Source organism: Varanus komodoensis, unplaced genomic scaffold (assembly GCF_004798865.1).
Source record: "Varanus komodoensis strain SLA01 unplaced genomic scaffold, ASM479886v1 scaffold106, whole genome shotgun sequence".
NCBI lineage: Eukaryota > Metazoa > Chordata > Lepidosauria > Squamata > Varanidae > Varanus > Varanus komodoensis.
The window spans coordinates 976,989-1,000,370 of record NW_025335301.1 but is presented as its reverse complement, the minus strand read 5'-3'; the positions used below and the strand labels follow the sequence as shown (position 1 = coordinate 1,000,370).

Below are 23,382 nucleotides of genomic sequence, written 5' to 3'. Positions count from 1 at the left end.
ACACCCCCATGGATGTGAAAAGATGTGATGAGACAGATTAGACGTAAGCAGAACCTCCGTAGGAAATGGGCACTGGGGCAAATAGACAAAAGGGTATACCAGGAGGAGGAGGCCCGTTGCAGAAGGATTCTTCGCAAGGCTAAGGCTGATTATGAGCTGTTACTTGCAAAGAACATCAAAATCAACAAAAAGGGCTTCTATCAGCATGTAAATAGCAAGTGGAGGGGGAGACAGGCAGTGGGCCTGCTTAATTAGGAGGGAGGGGATCCAGTGACTGATGCAAGGAAACAGGCACAGATGCTAAATGACTTTCGCCTCTGTGTTCTCCCCAAAGCAGGACATGGGAGATCCACATGGGGGATCAGATGAGGCTGGGAACTTAGGGGCACAGATTAGAGTCACCCCCCTAGAAGTTGAGGAGCTCCTCAAGGCACCGGGCCCTGACGGGTTACACCCAAGAGTACTTCAGGAGTTGGCAGGGGTTCTCTAATGCCCGGTGGCCTCCACTTTTGAGGCCCCATGGAGAACAGGTGAGGTTCCAGGGGACTGGAGGCTGGTGTCACTGGTCCCAGTTTTCAAAAAGGGTAGTAGAAGGGGCATGGGGAATTACAGACCTGTTAGCCTTACGTCCATTGTAGGAAAGACAATAGAAAGGCTCATAATAGTGAGAGATCTAATAACCCTAGAAAGGGAAGGGAGGTTGGTGGTCACACAACACGGTTTCCACAAAAACAGGTCCTCCCAGACAAACGTGTGGAATTGTATGACAAGGATTCGAGGTGGCTAGACAGAGGGTTCGGTGAAGGGCCACTAGGATGGTGGCTGCTTTGCAGGGTAAGCCATATGAGGAGAGACTGAGGGAGCTGGGCCTTTTCAGCCTGGAGAAGAGGAGACTCCGAGAGGATCTTTTGGTGACATAGAGGTATGTGAGGGGGTGTCATGCAGCGGTGGGACCTTTTTTCCCCTGTGGAGGAGGGCAGGATATGTTCCAGTGGGGCAAAGCTCAAGGATCCAGGCCTCACGCTGGATAGGAAGTATTTTCTGACAGTTGGATCCCTAGGATATGGAATGGGCTTCCACTGGAGGTGCTGCGGGCTGCATCGGTGAGGACCTTCAAGGAAAAATCAAACAGCTACATGTTGGAGATTACATTAGTGGAGCCAGCTGGAGCTGGGGCTCAGACTAGATGGCCTGGGAGGCCCCTTCTGACTGACTCTGTTTCTGTGTTTCTATGCTGGTGTTGCTGATGTTCTGGAATGACAATTCAAACAGACTCCAGGCACACAGAAACAGCTGCTCTCCCCCCGCCTGGTCCATCATAGAATTGTCCTCACCTGCATTTCTCTCTCAATTTGTTTTCCTCCATTTTGTAGTGCAGTATCTGTGCAGACACTGGCTGGGAAGGGACAGGGAAATGCTTATGCTGGGTTATTTATTTTTGGGTGACTTGAGGGTCATCTGTAAGTGTGCCTTTCCTCCTGTTCCTGATGGAGGAAGTGTGCCATGTTTAACTTTATCAAACCTAGCTTGCTTTCTGAGATTCTTTGAAGCTTGATTGCCAACTACCAGAAGGGATGCAGCTGCAGAAATTAGCTGTGGGGGCGGGGGGCACTTCCAATAGTTATCTGAGTTAGCAGACTGTGATCTCTTGAAGGTTTTCCATTTCTGCTCAGGGAGGTGTTTAAACTTGGAATGGAGGACATATTTTGTGCAGAGGCTAACCTGAGAAAGTGGTAGTGAGAGGGCAGTATTGACTAATTTGCATGGGCACAGCAGTAAATGCAATCAAGATATTATTTTCATGCATGGGTCATTGTTGGACGATCAAAAGCACCCCAGTTGCCTAAAGATGATCCATCCTGAACTGGTTATTCCCTAGTTCCAGCAGACTTTTGCCCCAGTCATTTCAAAAGGTTCTTTAAAGAGAGAATTGCCTGGTTCTCTTTGGGTTCTGCTGGAGCCCATCCCTTTTGCATAGGCCTGGTTTGTCTGAAAATACTTCTTTGTACTAAAATCAGAATCTGCCCTGCCAGCCCGGCAGCTCATGCACTCCTTGGGACAGGCCAGTTCCACCTGCCCTGCTGGGTCTGTGCAGGGCGCAGGCGGCGTTTCAGAGGGAACGTCCTACTGAGCAATTGGATGTTTGCCTCCACAAGTGGACAGCTGCAGCTGCCCCCACTGCTGGCGTCAGCGAGTACCGTGGCTGCTGATTTCCCCTGGGCACCATTGACCAGCCTTCTAGGTGGAGTGTGGCATTCTCTACCTTTGTGCCAGGCAAGCGGCTCACAGAGTGGCCCACGTGCGCCACATAAAACCTCCTTTCTCAGATGCTGATGACTGAGCTGCCCACTGCCAGGGTCTCCCTGCCCCTGGGGGAATGCCCACAGAGCGGGAGGTTGTTGGTTCAGCTCCACTTACAGATCCTGAGTGGGTCCTTTCTGAGGGACCATTTGCTCTCCCTCAGGGGGGCCCTTCTTTCCTGCAGCTCTCATTTTCCATAGCAGCTGCCAAGCTCTCGCCCCAGGAATGGGTTGCTGCTGTCGCCCCTTCCCCTCAGGAGCTGGTCTGCACACCTCTTGGACTCTCTCAGCAGCTTCAGATCAGCTGACTTGGTCTCAAGGGCCAAGTGCTCCCTGCACCAAGCGCACGGTCAAGACTGTGTCCAGTGGGCAGCGCAGACATTCAACACAATAAGAATCTAGACAACTTGGGTGCAGCACCATAATTCCCGGCTTGTTGTGGTGTATGGCCAAGGGCGTTTGGACTGGTTTCAGCCCAACGTGTGTAGACGGTGCTCCAATTTGAAGGAGGTTGCCTTTTCCATGTTTCCCTCGAAGTTTCCTCCCTTGGGAATGAGATGCTTCATCATCTGGGCCTGCCCCCTGTGCCTGGAAAGACAAGTCTGCAGCAGCCAGGTAGCTGTTCCTTAGGCATCTTAGCGTGAATCTACTGTTGAGCTGCAGCAGATTCCTGTGAGTAGAATGTTGAAGGGGGTTTCATCTGTTGAACCCCCTGAGAATAGAGTTTTCTTTTACTGGGGAAATGGACAGTGAGCAAAGATCAGGGGCAGGAAGAGTTCCATGGGAAGTGGAAGCATCCGACTCTCCCTAAACCAGCTTCAATTGGCACTTTTCTAGACTCGCACTCTTTGGTTTTAAAATTGAACAAAGAGATTTAAGTTGAGCTGAGGCCTCAGCCTGCACTTTCACTTCTATGCTACCCTTTCAACGTTAAATTGAGTATATGCTGAGCTTCAGCTGAACGTGAAGTGCATATTTTCTGTTTATAAGCAGACTTTCCCACCTGTTAGGTTGGCAGTGTGGCCTTTGTCAGTATAGAACCATTATTTTTTTCAACCCATTTCTGAAGTTGGGGCTTATTGGTGGTTGCCACTCAGGCCTCTCTGCTAGGACAGAGTTTTACAATAGACCTTTTCTACAGCATCATCTCCTTGCTCATTTCCCCTTGCTTCAGCTGCTCCTTAATCATACTAATAAATTATCGGTACTCGTCATCTCACGCTGACTTCCTAGGCATTTCACTTCACCCGCTGAGCCCCCAGACCCACTCCTACAAGGGGGCACAGCAGCCTCTCTTTCACACTGCACTTTATTCTCTGGAAGAGAAAAGACTGCGCAGCACCTCCAGTCGCCTGTCCCCGAGACCGAGCGGGGGAAGGAGAGAGGCCTTGGGCAGAGCCGAAGGACAGCAGGACTTTGGGCCTTTCACTGAGGCAGTGATTGTGCTTCAGGCAGTCCAGGGCTACGCGTGTCACTTGGCTTTCTCCATCCTTCGGGCTCACAGCTGATGTGGGGTGCTGCTATCAACATGTGCTTCTGTTTTGGAGGTGGGTGAGCTACCAGCAAGCGGACCATTTGTAGGGTTGTCACTGAGGGGACAAGATGTGGCCTGCTTATTGCTGTTATTTATGTGGAAGGACCCCCCCATGTGTGCTGCTGGAGTTTAATCAGTAGAAGGCAGAGACAGAAGGAGGGCAGGGGCATGAGTAGCAGATGGGGAGAGTCAGAGGAAAGTGAGGGATGGATGAGTTTACGCAATTATGTGTTCTTAGACTTGGCTACAGTTGGGAATGAACTGGAAGGGGTTATGACAAACCTGTTGTGGAAAAGCCCGGTCTTGTGAAGGGACTCAAAGGAAAGAGAGAGGTGTCACCAGAATGTCATTGTGGGGAGTGGGTGAGGGAGGGCATTCCAGCTCATGGAATCGTTTGAGAAAAGGAACCTTTAGAAGAGCCCACGCTAGGATCATTCACCACCGAAAAATTGTTTTATTTCCACAGGGGACGATTAGTGTTGGAATCGATGCCACCGACCTCTTTGATCGGTATGATGAGGAATACGAAGATGTACCAGGGAGTGGCTTCCCCCAGATTGAAATTAACAAAATGCACATATCCCAGTCCATTGAGGTAACCTGTGTGTGTGTGTGCATGAGAGAGAGAGAATTTATTTCAACCGTTTCTGTGTTATGGAGGCACGGCAGCACAGAGCAACAGAAAAGGAAGTATGGCACCGGGATGGAATTAACAGTTTGGAAATGGTGACTGAGGTGCATGGCCAGCTCCTTTTCAGCTGAGCCATGTGCTGTGGGATCTCACATAAGCGCAAGCATTTTGCACTTTCCATGTGGTGCCACGTGGCTTCTGTCTCTGGTGGTTCCTTGGCCAGGTTTTCCTTGCTCTGCCCTGCTGGGCATGTGCTGGAGATGGCAAATATTTGGAATCTTCTCTCCATAATGGATGAGGTTCCTCTGCTTGCCAAGCTATTGGCTGAGCTGTGTGATGTCACAGGGCATTCACGAATGGACCAAGTCTGGCCTGTGGTGAGTGGAAGGACCCTTTTCTTAATTTGGCAACTGGCATCATGTTTCGTGCTGGCTGGATGCATGGAACTTGAGCGAGTGAGGCAGGTTTTTCATGTCAGTTGTTTGAAAGAGCAGTCATATGATGAATTCTAAGTGTGTATTTGATATTTTGTTCATGATTTAGCATTGAAAGAAATGGTAACCATTCACTTCTATGGAATGGGTTAGGGCAGGGCTAGGGGTGCACATGGGGTATGCTATGTAGAGTTAAGTCCTATGTAGAGCAGACCCATTGAAATGAATGAACCTTGATTTAGTTGTGACTAACTTGAGTCTCATCCATTCAGTGGGTCTACTCTACACAAGGCTAACACTGGGATATCACCTGTTCAGGTGGGTCTGCATCTGCCCAGGTGTTTGCTTGCCACCCAGGATCATGACTGCTGCTTTCTTTATAGCTCCACCAGAACACCGCTGCAGGAAAGCCAGGGTTAATCATGACAAGTCAATTTCAGTGAAAAACGAAAGAAACTCAGTTCCATTGTAGGAAAATATGCTGGTGTACAAGCCCCTTAAGAACATTATGTAGGGAGTGGGCCCAACACAGTTGTCCTAGATTCTGATTCAGAACTGGAAAAAGAGGTGGCGTTGAAATTTCCAGCTGAAAGGCCAAGACCATTGGACCTGCAGATAAGCCACCTACCTGAGAACCAATCAGTTACAAGTTTGTGGGAGGGAATTCTGGGGGCAAACTGAGATGAGTTGTGAGCTAGGCCACTCCCAAGCAAGACAGTCACTCCAGCTCTTCTTGTAAGAGTTTTTTATCCTGCACAGGAAATCCAAGCATTCACAAAGCTCTGGGCATACACAGGGAGAAGCGCTGATCCCTCTCTGCCCCCCTTTACCCAGAGCTTTGCTTATGAACCTTTTGGGGCCTGTCTCTGGAAGGTGGGGCGCTGTGAAAACGTGCCTCTCTGTGCTCTGCACTCTGAGCCCCTAACTGGGCCAGCTTGTGGCTGTGACGACAGGCCCTCGAGTCCACGTCTTGAGTAGGCTCATATTCTCCATCCGAGAGCTCTCCCCACTCCCATCCTTCATCTGCCTCATTCCCACAGGCAGGAGGGAGACTGGGCCCCTGGCCGTCCTTGAGCTACTTCCATCCAGCGTAAGCTTGGACTGGCGCTGCGGGGAAGGTGCAGGCAGTGAGCAGACACAGACCTGTCTGTTACAACTACAACTCCGTCATTGAAGTGTGAGCTCTTAGCCTGGTCTGGTTCAGCCATCCCGACATCATCCTCTGAGTCTGAGCTATCAGTCCCACCAAAACCAGCCGTCTCTCATGCGCACCTGGAAATCTCATCCGAGCATGTGCGCACAACAGTGACTGGCTGTGAATCTTGTCCGGACATACGGTGTCAGGGAAGGAGACCAACTGAGAAAGATCAGATGCTCCCATGCCTGGCCCATAAGCAGCAGGATCTGCCATAAGCAGCAGGAGGGACCAGAACTCTTGCTTGGAGGGGAAGGGAGGCATTCAACATATTATGACTTTCCTTGTTTCTTTTGTTACCAATTTCTGCAATTCTGTTTTTTGGTATTAAAACCCCACCTACCTGGTCAGTTTTAACACAAAAGACTTTTGCTGGAAAGGAGTGGAAATGGGCCAGCCTGCGACCCCACTGGCTGCTTGGCTTATCGTAGGTGGGGCTTGTGCGCATGGCTATGGTCTGTCTGTCCCACAGGCTCCACTGACCGCCACAGACACGGCCATCCTGTCGGGAAACCTCTCAACCCAGAACGGGAATGGAGGTGGCTCTGTCAACCTGGCTCTGAGGCGGGTGACATCTGCAAAAGGATGGGGAGAGGTAAGCAAACTTGTTCCAAGGCATCACCTGTCCCAGGGTTGACTGCCAACCTCCTAGAAGCCACTGTTGCCACCGCTTTTTCTGCACCTTCTGTGCTACTGGGAGGTTTCTAATAATTCTGTTTCAAGGCAACCGAGGCCCACTTGTTACAATGCCCAAAGGGCAGGTAATGTTAAGACCAGTAATGTTACCTGTCCTTTTCTCTTTTTGCATGGGTCCCAGTCTCAGGATGAGACTCTGACCAGCCCCACCCTCTTGTTAAACCAGCCATGGGCCGAAGCAAAGGCGAAGTCTCTCTCTTTGTGTAAGAACACAGGCAGTTGCCTCAACTGTCCAGCCTAGATGGACACGCCCTCGGTCCCTCTAACTCAGTGCTGGCTGGCAGCAGTGGTTCTCCAGGCTTCCCCATCAGAGTCACCAGCAGATTCAAGACCACCATTCTCTGCTTCCTCTTGCATAGGGGTGCTCCAATAGTTTGAGAAGGGACTTATCCCCTGGGCTTTTAGTGATGGTGTGTTCAGAGCAGGGATGTATGCGTTTAGTTAAATCCGTTACATCTGCACTTCAAGAATTGTCAGACATTTTTTGTTCTGTTATTCATTGTCAGAATTGGATTTTTCTAAGGGATATATGAGAAATTTATTCCACTTGTACTAAAGTGTATTTGCTTTAATATATGTCTTGGTGCTTGTGAATTTGCAGAATCTCCCTTAAAAGTGACAAACCAGTCCGCATAACTCAAAACTAAAGTTGGTCTGCTGTAGAATCCAAAGTACAGATTTGCACAAATCAGAATCATTTGAATCAGGTGCATATTTCCCCAGCATGCCTAATGCAGAATGTTCCTGGTGCATTCATTGCTTTAGTCCACAAGAGGCATTCCGGCCCGCAGTGATGGTCTGCATGACTCATTTCCTGCTGTGAGTGCTGCAGGTCTTCTAAGGGAGCAGAGTCATCTGCTCTTTCCCTGGACCTGCCATGCGCCTGTGGAGTAGACGCAGAGGATGCGCTGAGCAGAGGGGCCAGTTCTCCTGGATGACCATAAGTGGGAGCATGAGGTGATGGGGAGACAGATTCTCCTGCCAAGGCTTAACTGGTAGCAGCACCCAGAGGTGCCAGTGTGGGGCTTTGATAACAACATAGTGAATGCTGTCTGGCTAGCCCCACAACTTGATTGAGTAGGAACTTGGGCAGTTCCTCTTCCCTTCTAACTGTTGTATGCCTTCTCGCACACAGCTGGAGTTCGGAGCTGGAGACCTTCAGGGGCCGTTGTTTGGTCTAAAGGTGTTTCGGAATCTCACACAAAGATGGTGAGATTTAAGGAATGGTTTCCATACCCTCCTGGAAAGAAGCGGGCTGGGTTATTTTGTACTGAGTGATTCCACAAGAAACAAACTCTTGTGAGTCCCTTAAGGAATTGTCTCGACAGACAGGTTTGCAGATCCAAGTCCAATGTACTGATTTGCCATGTGCAGTGCCACGGCACAGAAGTCCTTTTCAGCTGCTACCAGGACATAATCTTTACTGGTGCCTACAAGCAGTCCTGGTCTTCTGGAGAGGTGAAGATCCCTCAGCCTCCCATGAACCTGTGCTTTGGGAGAGCCTAAGAAGGGACCAGAGTCTCTCCCACTCTCTGCCTGCCTGCCTGCCTGCCTGCCTGCCTGCCTGCCTGCCTGCCTGCCTGCCTGCCTGCCTGCCTGCCTGCCTGCCTGCCTGCCTTCCTTCCTTCCTTCCTTCCTTCCTTCCTTCCTTCCTTCCTTCCTTCCTTCCTTCCTCGGATGTTCCAGAAGATTTGAGGGAGAGGCACAGAATGGTTGATGAAGACAAATCAGTTTTCCTAGCTCCTGAAAGTGAAAGGTCCCCAAGTAACAGATTGAGCCCGCAACCTTGGGAAATAGAACTGCTCTGGGCTTTGGAGCTACCATGTTGCTTCCTGGTGTCAGGAGTCAGCTGATCAGTTCTGGCAGCCTTGACACCTGCTGAGTCAGTTGTGCTAAGACTGGCCCTGGGTCACTGGCAGCTCATGCCCTGCAGCAACCTGTCAGGTACTGCTAACAGAATGGGTGCCTGATCCGCCCCATGTTTCTTTTCTCCATATTTGTACCACTTGGATTTTTCCAAGTGCAGTTTTTGGAACAGCTGGGGTCTTTTGGGCAGAAGATCAGGGCAGGCATGGCCTTTAGTGGAGGGTGGGGAGGTTTTACTCCACAGTTTTTCTAATCATGCAACACAATAGCAGTAGTTAATGGGGATCTGCATGGTGGGGGGCACTCATCTTCAAGTCATGGGTCAGGACCAAGAACTTCTTGATTTTGTTTCCATAATATCATTTTAGTGCTTTCTCTCTTAAAGGACAAGAAAAAGAAACAGAAAAAATAAAGTGGAAGAGGAGGGGGGAGCAAAAGAGTAAAAATGCCCCAGTTTTAAAAAAATGTACAGGTGGGCTTGAAGGTGTATTCTTGATGTGGAAAGTTGTAGAGCAAGGGAGGGCAAAAGGTTCTGGACGTAGCTCCCACCTTTCTGGCCCCTGGCAGTGCTGGCAGAGACCTGCAGAAGATGCATTCTAAATCTGCCTTTTGCACACCCTGTTGTCGGGCATCTGCGATTGCCCATCCTTGCATGCCTACTTTTTTGACCAGGATGCCATGTTCCTCAGTGGCCAGAAGATGGCATACCTTTTGCCTTTGCCAATAGCTTTCTGAAACACAGGGCCCTCCCACTCCACTTCTCTCACATAAACCAGGGTTTGTTTTGACTTTCAAAATGGACAAATCTACTTTTCACTTCAAAAGTTTGAAACAGAAATACTATGGAAGTTGCAACTTTGCAAGCCTTTTCAAATTCAGTTTGTGATTGGAACTAAAATGTGATGGCAAAGGAGTACTCTGAGCTGAGGGAGGGGCAAAGCCACCCTGAAGTCAGCTGACCCTGAGTGAGAGCCCACCCTGCCCAGTGTCCAGCCCCCATCACCTGGCTGTGACTCCGTAGGGATTCCAGCAGAGCCTTTGCTTGGAATGCCCGGGGTCAGACCTCAGCCTTCTGGGACAAAGCAGCCATGGCCTCGCTCTGCAGCGGGCCCTGCCCCACCACCCAGCGGGGTCATGGCCCTGCCTCCTCCGCTTTTGAGGACTGCGGGCAAATGTCCAGTTGCAACAGGCAGTGGAAATGAGGACATACTAGGATGAGGCACACTGGAAGCAGCTGCCAGATCCCTCTGAGCAGATTCCTCTCCAACCCTGCACAAGCTCTGATGCCTGCTGGAGAGGGTTGTGCCTGGACACCGTGTGGGTTGGACTGCCCTGGGTGAGCCTGACCATGATTGTTGTTCAGTTATTATATTTCTGCTCAACCCAGAGGGTCCCTGGATGATTTACACAGCAAAATTACAATAATCAATAACACATGATAAAATCATAACAATGCACTTAATAAATAGAATAATGCAAAAAGCAATAATACAATAATCCACCTCTGCCACCACAGCTAAAACAATCTCAGTGGTAAACATATATTTTAATAAAATAGGAGGATAAAAATCTACTTGTTAAAATATTGGGAACATAAAAAGGTTTTCACCTGGCACTGAAAGGAATAAAGAGAGGGCACTGAGCACATCTGCTTGGGGAGCTGATTCCCAAAATAGGGCACCCCAGCTCAGAATGTCCTTCCCCTAATAGTCACCCTCCTTGCTTCCCTTGGAGGGGGCTCCCTGAGAAGGACTTCCACTGGTGATCTTAGAGTTCAGGTAGGCACATAACAGAAGGAGGTGTTTAGGGCTTTAAATGTTTTTGTTAGCACTTTGAATTGGGCCCAGACTTCAACCGGCAGCCAGTGCAGCTGAACGAGGGCCAGCATGACGGGTCCATCTTGGCTGGTCCCTGTTAGCAGCCCCGCTGCTCTGTTTTGAACCAGCTGGAGTCTCCGGACTGTTTTCAAAGGCAGCGCCACACAGAGTGCATCACTGCAGCCCGAACAAGAGGTTCCCGGCGCACGGATCGCTGTGGCTGGCCTCTGCCTGTCCAGGTAGGGTCACAGTTGGGAAATCACCCTGAGCTGATAAAAGGTGCTTCTGCTCACCAAGGCCACCTGTGATTCCAGTGACAACTTGCAATGTAGGTGCACCCCCAAACTGCAAACCCCGTCCTTTGGGGGAGCACAATGCCACCCAGGACAGGTTGAATATTTTCCAGCTGGACAGACAAGCCACCTACCCACAGTTCCTCTGTCTTGTCTGGATTTCTTGGCGCTCCAGACATGCATCAGAATCTGGCAGGGTGCTAAACAGCAGCAGTAGAGTAGAGGAAGGGCTTTCCCATTTTTCTCCCTTCCAAGCCCAGCAGGAAGAATGCATGTAGAGGGGTGTGGAGGCACTCGTGGGGCGTCCTTGGCCTTTGGAGGTGGACGAGGGATGTGGACGAGGCCTCTTGCAGCCAGCAGTCCCCTGCGGAAGTGGTGGGAAGGAACGATGTCTCGGCCGTGCGGAGTGAGTTGTTCTCAGGATCTCACCATTCTTGCCTCGTTTGCAGTTTCATCACAACAAACTGCGCCTTGCAGTTCTCCTCCCGTGGGATCCGGCCTGGCCTGACCACTGTCTTGGCACGGAACCTAGACAAGAACACGATGGGCTACCTGCAGTGGCGCTGGGGCATTCAGTCAGCCATGAACACAAGCCTTGTCCGGGATACAAAGACCAGCCACTTCACAATGGCGTTTCAGGTGGGATCCTGCTCCTGTTGCCTCCATCATCTTTTTGCAGTGGGTATCTGCAGCTTGATTGCGGGGCATGGCTTAAGACGGGATTTTGCCAGTAATCTTAGAGGGCTTTTCAGGACACATGCACTCACCCAAGTTACCTTTCTGGATGTGGAGGCGAGTCTGTGACTTCTTCAGGTGTAGAAGCCAAAGAACAGCACTCCTTCCTCTTCCTTTGTCTGGTTGCCCTGTCACTTTGCCCCAAGGTCAGTCTCCTGACTCATGTGCATCGATAAAATGGATTAGCAGCAAATTGCACTAAACAGCAACCCGTACCACTGTGTCCAGTGCATCTTTAATGTGCAGAATTCAGCAGCAGCCCCTGGGTTAGCTGGCTTTAAATGGGGCTGAGTGGCTGTTCACCACAAGGACTATATGGAATTTGTACATTTGGTGGGAGCATGCCATGAAGCAGTGGCTGCTGCAAGCAGGAGCGGAAGGTGGGGGCACCTGCTTCTAGCCCTGCATGCCGGGATCCAGGTGACCAGTGCTACTGAAAGAGGTGGGCCATAGCCTGCTCTTGCAAGGCCATCTCATTTCTAATTCATGTGCTTTTATTTATTTATTTTTAATTACACTATTAGTCACCCTGTAACTGAGGTTCTCTGGGTGACAGATAGTTTAGAAAAGTTACAATCCCAAAACCAGTCCACACCTGTTGTTACGTTTCCCCACCCTATCCTGAGGACACTGCAGGAGTTACCCAACTAGTTGGCCACCCTGCTTCTTGCAGTTGCCATTGGCCCTAGTTGTCTGGCAACCACTTGAATGTGGAGGTTCCTCTTGACTGGGGTAGTGTAGGAAATGCCTTTGTGCCATGTCCATTTAAAGCCCTTTAAGCCTGTGTTCCTCACCAAATTCTGTGGCAATGAGACCCATGATTCTGGTACGCATTCAGGGAAGAAGGCCCACCCTGCTTCCAGCTGTCTTTGAGCTACTGCCAAGATGTCTATGGGAGACATCTCGATCCAGTGACTTCCAGACTTGTTGAACTGTAATTTTCATAATTCCCTGCCAGAATGACCACTGGAGTTATGGGAGTTGCAGTCCAACACATCTGAAAGGCACGAGGTTGTGGAACACTGCTTTAGGAGACAAAGACTGAGAGAAAGGAACAGAGAAGTTGGTGGTCGGTTGACTCTGAATTTCTGTGGCTTTTCAGCTGGGTATCCCTCACTCCTTCATAATGGTCAGTTACCAGCACAAGTTTCAGGATGAGGATCAGACTCGGGTGAAAGGTTCTCTCAAGTAAGTCTGCTCCAAAGCACTGCTGGACGTGCTCCAACAAGGGCTCCAGCCTGGGCTCGGTGGGCCTGAACACGCTTCTGTGCAGGGGTTGCTCTCGGGAAGAAAAGGGAAGGCAGCGCCTTCCTGGAGCAGCTGCAGCAGGGCCTCTGCGGGGCCTCGGGAAGCCTGGGCGCAGCCTCCGCATCTCCTTCCGCCAGCTGCTCAGAGGCCAGCCATGGCGTGGAGTGGTCAGGCAGCTCTGCGGCACGGCAGCCCCTACACCCAGGCCAGGGGCCTGCCCTCGCCCGACTGTGCCCAGTTCTCTGCTTTCAGGGCTGGCTTTTTTGGGACCATTGTGGAATACGGTGCAGAGCGGAAGATCTCTCGGCACAGTATCCTTGGAGCCACTGTCAGCGTCGGCATTCCCCAGGGCGTCTCTCTGAAAGTCAAGTGAGTTGGCCATCTTAGCCCGGTCTCTCTCGTCCTCTGTGCTTGTCTCTCTCTCGCTCCCTGCTGGGCCACTCTAGCAAAGACTTCAGGGCCCCAGGCATGGAGACACCCGGGAAGGCCTGCAGCTGGGACCCCCCCAGGCCCTGCCTCTTCAGTGTCATCCCCGTCCAGGCTCTGGAGCCTCCTGGCCTTCCTGGTGGGTCTCCCCCCCCCGGTGTTTTCTCCTTGTTCACCTGCCTGAGTGAGTGAGTGAGGGGAAGAAGCCATGTGGGGAAGGGCCCACAGGGACTGTGGCGGCAGAGCAGGGGCCATGCACAAAGGCCCCCCAGAACTCAAGGCCAGGAAAAGGGCTTGGTTGCTTTATGGCAGCCTTCCACAGTGCAGCACCTTCCAGGTGCAGTGGACTACAGATCCCAGAATCCTCAGTGAATAGCCATGCTGGCTGGGGTCAGATGGGGGCCATTTGACCCCAACTTATCCGCAGGGCCCCAGTTTGCGGAAGGCAGTCGTATGCCATGTGGTTGCCTGTGTCCCTCTTTACTGACAGCAGCTGGCCCAGTATAGGAGGGAATATTGCATTGCTTTCCATGGGACCCCCGCCTGGTTCTGAGTCAATGCTGGCTTGGGGGCTGGGTAATGCAGGCTTCTGGGTGACTCTAGCAGGATGCGTGCCAGTCTGGGGCACATGTTTAGGTTTTGCCAGCAGAAGGCTCTGGGACTCCGCAGAACTGTCTGCAAAAGATCAGAGATCTGCCTGGGGGCTGGCTAAGAGAGCACCCAGGCTTCTGGCACCCGGCTGCACGTCAGTCCACGTGGGGCTCACGGGCTGCTCTTGCGGGCCTGGCTGCGCACTCCCGCAGGCTCCGGGGGGCTTCTCTGCCTCGCCATGGGAGTGCCGGACAGCCGTTTGCCTGGCAGCTGAGCAGTGTGGGGGCTGGAGAGAAAGGCGTTCCTCAGTATTTTGGACTACAACTGCCAGCGCTTCTGACCAGTGCCCGGGTGAGCCGGGGTTGATGGGAGCTGCAGTCCAGAGAATTTGGAAATTGCCAAGCCTTTCTGGCCCCTTTTGTGTGTCATGTGTGGTTTCCCCAGCCGGCACGCACTCTTTCCTTCTCTCCACCCCAGGCTGAACAGGGCCAGCCAGACGTATTTCTTTCCCATCCACTTGACGGACCAGCTGCTGCCCAGCGCAGTCTTCTATGCGACCGCAGGGCCTCTCGTCATCTACTTTGCCATCCATCGGCTTGTCATCCGGCCCTACCTCCGGGCCCAGAAGGAGAAGTGAGTGCCCTCCTTCCCAAGCAGCTGGTGGGAGCGGGGAAGAGCGCCAATCCACAGGCACGTGCCACCCAGGGAGGAGAGGCCTGCCACTCCTAGCGGCTGTGCGGTGCTCCCTGGTCCAGCGGCCAAATCCCCAGGGCTGAGGCGGGGCCGGGCGGCCGAGGGGAGGCCTTTCCTCATGCCCTCTTCTGGCCGGCTGGCATGAGAAGCAGGCTGCTCAGCTGGAAGGCATATCAGCTTGAACAGCAAGGCTCTTCCCGCACGGTGACAGGAGAAGAAAGAGCCTGGCCTGAGGGACCAACGTGCCTGCCGTGGGGTGGGGGGATGCCCTTCCCGCTCCCGCCACGCGACGGGGGCCCTCTGGCGGGAGTCGTTCTCCGAGGCGGGCTGCGCTTTGCGAACCGGGCCTGTGCCTGAGCTATGCAAGCCACCTCGTTTGCTGCCCCGTCCTTAGGGGTTCACGCTCTTGGGGGGCAGGTGCCAGAGGGGAAGCAGCTGCTCGGCACTGAGCGCCAACCTCTTCTCCCACACTAGAGAGCTGGAGAAGCAGCGAGAGTGCACTGCCAGTGACACTTTGCAGAAGAAGCAGGAAGCGGAAGCTGCCGTACGTCTCTTTGTTGGTTCATTTGTTTTTCCCTCAGAATGCTGCGTGTTCTGTGTGTGTCCTTTTGCTTGTTTTGTTAGTATCACTGACCCAGGCTCCACCTCGGGGGGTTTTCTTCAGTCCTAAAAGCTGACAGTCCAAGTTTGTGCTAATCAGCTTCAGCTTATTTGCCTCATCTCCTGCCTTTAACTGAAGATTGTGGTGTCATTTTATTTATTGGTTTGCTTTCCCATTTATACTTCTTCACGTGTTTCTTGAACAGTGATGCAAATCTGATCACTAACCACGGTAATGTAGAACTTAGCAAAATATTCTTCACAGCAGTGCATCTCTTGGTCATGACCAGCACCATGACTGTTTTCGAGGTTACTCATGGGAAGGTAGGAGCCTGGGCCTTCTCCTTTTGCGGTGCCGCTCCTCTCCGCTTTGCCACACTTTTCTTCTGTGCCTCTGATTAGCAGAGCCCTTGGATGCTGAGTTCTTTTGGGCGCCTTTTTGTAGGTGCGGCTGATGCAGGAGTCTGTTCGGAGGATCATTGAGGCTGAAGAAGCCAGGATGGGTAAGGTTCACGGGGGGTGGGGCTTGCCTCAAGGTGTCTGGCCTAGCAGGAGAATGAACCAGCTAGGGGTCTGTGGGGTTCTGCGTTGGATTTTTAAAACACGGCTTTTTAAAACAGGATTTTTCAAGCGATGAGGCTGTCAGTTTAGCTGCAGGGCAGTATGCAGTCCATGTGTGTGGACAACGCACTTTAGTTCAGTGGGATGGCTCGTGATTTGCATAGGCAACTGCATCGTTCTTAGGGCCATTCTCAGGATGCTTCCCCAGGAGCTTCCACCAAAGGAAGTGAGGTAGGAAGCTTCTAAGAGGAGGGCCAACTCTGGTGGCCTTCAGATGACTCCCATAACCCCACAGCCAACCAGCAATCCTCCAACTGATTAGAATTGGTTGCAGGATTCAGCATCTTAAAAAAAACTTACTCAAGTTTCTGGCTCTCAGGATAGCTCAAAACATGATGAAGCAGAGTGGGAAGACTGAGCATGAGCCCGCTTTTCCGTGGGCAGGCAGCCCCGCTGCAGTGCCCTGCAGAATTCCACGCCCTCCCTGGCGCACAGAACTGATTGCGAGCTCGGCTTTCTCCATGCGCTGCCGGCCCCGCAGGGTGAGGCGGCTGCCTCCTGAGCTTCAGCCGCGGAGGGAAGGCCGTGCTGCCACCCAGTGATGCTGCGTCAGAGGTTACGGCAGGCGTTTCCCTGAGCCCTTTGGCCACTCATGGCTCCTCTTGGTTGCAATGCAGGCCTGATTGTGGTGAATGCCTGGTATGGGAAGTTTGTCAATGACCAGAGCAGGAAGAACGAGAAGGTGAAAGTCATTGACGTGACGGTGCCCTTGCAGTGCCTAGTGAAGGACTCCAAGCTCATCCTCACGGAAGCATCCAAGGTAAGGGCATCTCCGGGCTGGGTGAGGACTGGCTTGGGGCCTGCTTTGTTCACATCCCACGTTGTGAGGCCTTCGGGAGGTACTTGTATGTGAGAATTGTAAAGTGTGAACCCTCTCTTGGCCTTCTGTGGTGCTGTGTGAGAACTGCTCTCTGTTTACAGCCGATCAGCAGGATTTCCATACTGGAGTCATAGGGCAGCGCTCTCCCCCTTTGCTGCTCTAGATTTTCGCTGTACTTGAATGGCCTGTGGCATTCTCCCTGTGCAGGCTGGCCTGCCCGGCTTCTATGACCCTTGTGTCGGGGAAGAGAAGAGCCTGAAGGTGCTCTATCAGTTCCGTGGAGTTCTGCATCAAGTGATGTCCTCTGACAACGAGGCCCTTCGGATACCAAAGCAGTGTGAGTAGCAGTCTGAAGAGCTGCCTGGGAGCGGGAGAGGTGGGAGTGGCTCTCCCTTTCCGCAGGCCTCTCCTGCACTCACCACCACCAGTCCTTTCCACGTTTGGCAGCTCAGAGCAGGTCGGAGCAGTCAAGCAGCTGTCCGCATCCTCGGCTTTCATTTCATGATTTGCACAGAGCTCTCCGGAGTGCCTTGCCGGCCTGAACGTGGGACCATTTGTGGGCAAGGACCTTGGGTGGTTCCGAAGGCCTGTTTCTTGGTCTGGTTCTGCTGCACTCCTTCCCTGAATAGGCAGGGGGCTGAGTGAAGGGGGAGATCTGCTCGGTGGGAGCCCAGAAGTGGCTCTGTGGCCTCGGCTTCCTCAATGGCATGTCTGCATATTTGCCAGTATTTCAGCCTTTCTTTTCTTTTCCCTCCTCTCTCTGCATCCCGGTACAACAGCTCACCGGATTGATATGGACAGCTAATCGGATGGGGAAGCGTGGCTGCTGCTGGATCGAGCGCAGGGTCGGCGGAAAGCGAACAGCCCTTCCTCCCTGGATGCTCTGTGTCCTCAGCCTGACGGAGGCGCCGCTTGCTTTGGGATGGACACCAAAGGTGGTTTTACGCCAATTACATTGTGGGACAGAATGAAAGGGAACGGCTTTGGCCAGGCTGTGGCACCCCCTGGGGGTGTGCGCTGGGACACGCTGGCCTGTCCTGCCTGCTCCTTGCCCAGAGTAGGCAGGGGAGGGTTGCCAGCTGGACACCCCCCTTGCAGCTGCCACCACCAGCCAGGCTGCTCTGGGGGCCGGAAGGCGTGTCCCCTCTCTCGCAGTGCGCAGGGCTGCTTCAGCGAAAGCGTGTCACGGGCAGAGGGCAGCCACTGCATCTGGAGCCTCCTCCAGCCCTGCTGTTCCTTGGCGATGCAGAGGGTGGCTCACAACTCGGCGCCGGTGCCTGGCATTGGCCGAGCTCTTCCCTCCCGGCAGGGCTGTTGTGCTGCCGTGCCGTGCTCAGCTTCTGCCCTTGCAGGAGCTTCAGCATCTCCACCTGTGTTGGCTGTGGGCAGCCTTCGGAGCATCTTCCTGAGGCAAGTTCCCCAGGTATGCAGCTGGCGCGCGTGCCAAGGCAAGCCCGGCAGCCTCTGGCAACCTTGGAGCACATCCATGGGCCCCTGGTGCAGCCTGCCTTCTGATCCTGTGGTGTTGCTGCTGTTTGGAGTCCCTCAGGCAGCTTCCTAGTAGCCTCTGCCCTGAGTAAAGCAATCGCAGATGCCGGGATGGCTGGACCCTTGCCAGCTGTGCGGCTCCCTCCTTCGAATCAGGCGCTCTTCCCGTTTCTGAGTTTCACAGAGCCTTTCTTTCCACCTTGGCACCAACTTTTGTTCCAGTCATGTGCATTTCCTTAGTCAGCTGACTGTAAAGGGTCTTGTTCCTGTGGTCATGTGCACACACACATCCTGTTTCCTTTTGTATGAGTGGAGCGGCCACTGCCTCCTTTAAACCTGATGGCAGAAGAAGAACACAGTCTTGGCCATAATGGCAGCGATCCCATTTGCAAAGCATCGCGTTTGTTTCCAGCATATGTAAATGCCTGGTTTCTTCTGGAACCAGAAACAGGCTGGAGCGAGCGCGCCAAAAGCAAGCAGCCCTCGCGCAGGACGTCCTTCGGACAAAGGCCGGCCCACCAGGACCTGCAGCTTTCTGAATGCGGCCCATCCCAAGCAACACGCCCGTGCTGTCTCCCCCTGCCCCCCCTGCCTCGTGCAGGCAGGAATCTTGCAGAGTGCATGAGCTGCTGATGGGGTGGGGCCTGTGTTTTCCTCTGTAATAAAAGGACAATAAAATGGCCCACGTTCATGGAGGAGGGTGTTTTTGTGCAAGAAGGGGCCTTCTGCAGGGGTACTAAAGTCTGAGTGCACCGAGGTGCGCTGCAGTCTGCAGAGATTGCCAGAGCCCCTGGTCCCGATCTGTGAGAAGACTGCAGCTCCCACCAGGCTTGGTGCAGTTAAGAGTTCACCAGGGAGGAAGCAGCACAGGTTAGCATAAGGTTCTCCTGTGCATACTTCTGTTTGCCTCTTGCAAGTACCAACATAGGGAGAATTCCCTCATTTTTTAAAACCCATTTTAGATTCTTTTCTTACAACATGTTCTAAAGAAAAATACATCTGTTACGAAAAAAAGGTTGCATCCAGTGCTTTCCCTCTCCTGATGAAAGTTTTTTTGGTCCAGCAGAGATTTCCATAAGCAAAACGTGCAGAAGAGTTTTACATTGTTCTTTGGCTGTTGCAGACACCTGTCCCCTAGGATGCGAGGACAGATTTGGGCAGGAATGCGGATCCATGGAAGCTGCATTTTCCGCTCTGCTCAGAAACCCTCTGCTGGCCCAAGAAGCTGTCTGACAGCAGTGTGTCCATCAGAGTGTCCAGCGCAGCTGAATGGACACTGTCACAATGAAAGCAAGCTGCCAGGGCAAGAAATAACATTAAAACAGCAGTCAGCCTGTTAAGCAGAAAGTTCAAAGCACACCAGCACAACAACCGCTTCAATCGAGCCCTGAAAATCATGAGAGAGCTGCAGTAACTCCGTAAGCTCTCCAGGGTCACTCAGAGCCAGCCAAGCCCCACTGGTACAGATCTCTGGCGAGGGCCACTGCCCCAGACAGCCCCTCCCCTGCCTGCCCACCAACCCGGTAGCTTTCCCAGATGAGCCAGGCCTCAGAAGTGGACTGTTGGGTGTGGCAAGCGGAGGACGGTGAGGGCAGCCCTTCTCATTCCAGCTTTCAACATGTATAGCGGCTCCTTCACTCCAACTGGGCTCAGTAATTCACTGGCAAGGACCTCCCCATGGAGAATTGCTCTAAGCCAGCTCCGCTGTGGAATACAGCCCTGTTTCCCTGCTAAGGGGCACTGAGTCAGTGGTGCGCCACCCTGACCTTGAGGTGAGGGAGGTCTGCTGCATGCCGGGCACACACATCCAGCTCATGGCAGACAGAATAGAGCATCTTCTTCCCTTGGGGTGTCACCAACTGCTTCTGGTGTTCCATGTGGGGACGAACAACACGGCTAGGCAGGCAGGATCACTAGGGACTTTGAGGCTCTGGGCAAGAAACTCGGGGAGCTAAAGGCCCAAGTGGCCTTCTCGTCGATCTTACCGGTCTGGGGATTTGGGTCAGGCAGGGACAGGAGGGTCTCCGAGGTGAACGACTGGCTCAGGGTGTGGTGCCAGAAGGAACGCTTCGGGTTCCTCGACCACGGCACTCGTTTTCTTGCCAATGGACTTCTGGCAAGGGACGGGTTACACCTCACGAGGATGGGGGAAAGGTCCTTTGGAGATGCTCTAGCGAGCTTCGTCCGGAAGACTTTAAACTGAGCCGGGGGGGAGGGTTCAGGCCCCCCAGAAACTTGTCCTGATGGGACAAGTGAGGGGAGACCAGGTTTTTGCATCCGGCATGTTAGAGGTACTGCAGGGACTGACAGGACTCCTACAGAGAGGGGCCAGGTATCAGGGAGGATGGGAGGGAGGAGGAGGCTGGGAACTCCAAGGACAGGAAGTGGTGGGAAGGAGCTGAGGTGCATGTACACCAACGCTAGGAGCATGGGTAATAAGCAGGAAGAGCTTGAGGCTCTCCTGAGAATGGGAGGGTATGACCTGGTGGGAATCACAGAAACCTGGTGGGATGAAAGGCAAGTCTGGAATGTGAACATAGAAGGGTATCACGTGTTTAGAAAGGACAGGAAGGGAAAGAGAGGTGGGGGCGTGGCTTTATACATCAGGGAAGGGACAGGGAAAGAGACCTGACAGTGGGGGTATGTTGTCACCCTCCAGGTCAACTTGAGACCCTGGATGATGTCCTGACAGACCAGATTCTAAGGATATCTCCGGGGAGAGACACTGTAATTATGGGAGATTTCAGTCTCCCGGATATTAGTTGGGAGACTCACTTGGCGGTGACAGCCAGGTCACGTCGCTTCCTAGAAGCTACAGAGGGAGGGTTTTCCACACACAGGGTCCGAGAGGCGACGAGGGGGGGAAACATCCTTGACTTGGTCTTGACCAATACAGAGGAGCTGATAGATGAAGTACAGATTAGGGGAGCTCTGGATGCGAGTGATGACTCCATCCTTTGCTTTGAGAGCGGGACTGGGGACGTGCAGGTCGAGCACTAGAAGCTGGGACTTCAAGAGGGCCAACTTTGGCCTATTGGAGGCCAGACTGAGAAGTCTCTTGGGATAGGTCACTGGAAGGCAGGGGAGTTGAGGGGTGGATGGCACTCAAAAGGGAGGTTTTAGAGCCACAAGCCTTGACAATACCTCTACTTAAGCCTTGATGATACCTCTATGCAGGGAGGCAAAGGAGAGTGCTGCAATGGGTGCAAAAGGAGGTGGTTAGAGGGATTAGACGAAAGAGGAACCTCTGTAGGAAATGGGTGCAGGGGCAAATAGACAAAAGGGTATACCGGGAGGAGGAGGCCGGTGCAGAAGGATTCTTCACAAGGCTAAGGCTGATGATGATGATTTGAGACTTGCAAGAATACCAAGAGCAACAAAAAGGGCTTCTTTCAGCTGAGGAGCAGGTACTCTGGATCTGGACAGGCTATGGAAGTGGGCAGGGGACAACAGGATGGCATTCAATGGGGGTAACTGCAAGGTCTTGCACTTGGGCCATAGGAATGGGTGTCATAAGTACAGGTTAGGGGACAAGTGGCTGGAGAGCAGCACTTGTGAAAGGGACCTTGGGGTGCTGGTTGACTGCAGGCTGAACATGAGTCAGCAGTGCAATGCGGTGGTCGAGAGGGCGAACACCACCCTGGGTTGCATAGCCAGAAGTGTGGCTTCTTGATCAAGAGAGGTATTACTACCACTCTTCTGGTGTGCCCACAACTGGAGTATTGAGTTCAGTTCTGGACCCCTTGTTACAAGAAGGATATAGCAAGGCTGGAATCGGTGCAGTGAAGGGCCACCAGGATGGTGGCTGATTTGCAGGATAAGCCATATGAGGTGAGACTGCGGGAACTGGGTCTCTTCAGCCTGGAGAAGAGGAGACTCCGAGAGGATCTGTTGGTGACATAGAGGTAGATGGGGCTGCGTCACGCCAATGTGGGTCATGACCGTTTTTCCCCTGCCGATGAGGGCATGAGGAGTTCCAGGGGAGCAAACCTCAGGGAACCAAGGTTCAGTTTGAGTGCCGGGAAGCACTTCCTGACAGTCAGGACCCCGAGGGCGTGGAATGGGCTTCCCCGGGAGGTAGTTGAAGCCCCATCGGTGAGGGTGTTCAGGGATAGGCTGGACGTGTACATGGTAGGTATGTCATGAATGGAACCGGCTGGAGCCAGGGGTCAGACTAGATGGCCGGGGAGGCTCTTTCTGACTAGCTCTGTTTCTCTGTTTCTGTGTTTATTCACTAGGTGTTACTGTTGCGATTTTGCCAACCACCGCATCAGTATAAACACCCTTGGTCACACCTGTCCCATAGCTGTAGAAATTCATGCAGAACTTAGCAGGGTCTTCACATTAATTCCCTTGGCATTGCAGTGGCTACTCAACTCCCAACTTTCATGCAAGAGGACTTCAGATCGCCCCTTCTGGGGGCAGTGATCGGAGTGGGCCCTTGGCCTAAACTCTGCCTCTGGCGTAGACTGGCAAAGTATAAACCAAACCAGTGGCGTGTGGCCAAAGCTCCACACTCTCCTCCCCCATTAGAAAAGGAAGAAGGGGGGCAAACTGATGTGCAGGGCCTTCCGCCCACTTTTGCCCTCACACCATCCTTGGGAGGGAGGAACTGGAAAGCGTGTGGCTGGTGCAGGGCGGCTTCTGGACTGTCCTGCCTGAGCCATATGCCCTGCTGCGCATTAGCTTCAAGGAACATTTTAAAATGATTTTCCTACTTGTCTTTTTTACTGCTGAGCCAGGTCCTGGCAACCCATTCAAAGGCGCTGGGGTAGTAGAGTCAACGTGGGAAAGGGAGGGCATGAAACATCTGGTGAAGACACCAGTGCACTGCATGCCCAGCAGGTTTCTGATGCAGCCCAGTTCAGATCTTGGGGTTTTTCCTAAGGGCCAAAACTGGGGGAGTGAAGCCGGCATCCTTGGGAGAACAGTGTGCACTGGGTGTGGGCAGGGAATTGCTTGTAGCAGCGTTTTAAAAGATCCTCCGTCTTGTCAAATGCAGTGCCAGGAAATAAGAACGTCGGAGAAGCCATGCTTCAGATCAGGGGCCCCCTCAGCGCAACTCCCCATGTAAGCGCCCCGTAAAGCTGCTCAGCAGTGGGCGAATGCAGGCCTGCCGCCTCTGGCAATGGAGACACCAGTTAGGCTGGTAGCCACTGCTGCCCGCTGCCCCCGGCGTCTGGCCAGTCCCCCTTTAAGGAAGGGCCTTCTGTAAACCATTCTGAGTGCATTGCACTAATTCAAACATGCACGAGATACTTTAAATGAGTTAAATAAAGCCTTCCAAATTGGTGGTCATCACCCTTTCCCCTGATGATGAATTTCATTGTTTAACTACACATTATATGGAGGAGGACTGGAAGTGTGTTGCCTGTGGAGTCTCTGTGCATGCCC

General features: G+C 52.8%; 1 protein-coding gene across 4 annotated transcripts in view; it reads left to right on the top strand.

The window, feature by feature from the left end:
* DNAJC11 (DnaJ heat shock protein family (Hsp40) member C11) overlaps positions 1–18,681 on the top strand; it is a 66,616-nt gene extending 47,935 nt beyond the window's left edge. For all 4 annotated transcript variants that reach the window (XM_044419664.1, XM_044419663.1, XM_044419665.1 and 1 more), the window contains 12 exons: positions 4,301–4,429; positions 6,567–6,689; positions 7,926–7,999; positions 11,216–11,405; positions 12,604–12,689; positions 13,002–13,118; positions 14,244–14,399; positions 14,934–15,003; positions 15,505–15,562; positions 16,298–16,440; positions 16,708–16,837; positions 17,280–18,681. In XM_044419664.1, coding sequence (XP_044275599.1) covers positions 4,301–4,429; positions 6,567–6,689; positions 7,926–7,999; positions 11,216–11,405; positions 12,604–12,689; positions 13,002–13,118; positions 14,244–14,399; positions 14,934–15,003; positions 15,505–15,562; positions 16,298–16,440; positions 16,708–16,837; positions 17,280–17,305 — 1,302 coding nt within the window. In that variant the 3' untranslated portion in view covers positions 17,306–18,681. The remainder of the gene's footprint in view (positions 1–4,300; positions 4,430–6,566; positions 6,690–7,925; positions 8,000–11,215; positions 11,406–12,603; positions 12,690–13,001; positions 13,119–14,243; positions 14,400–14,933; positions 15,004–15,504; positions 15,563–16,297; positions 16,441–16,707; positions 16,838–17,279) is intronic.
* The last annotated feature ends 4,701 nt before the right edge of the window (positions 18,682–23,382 follow it).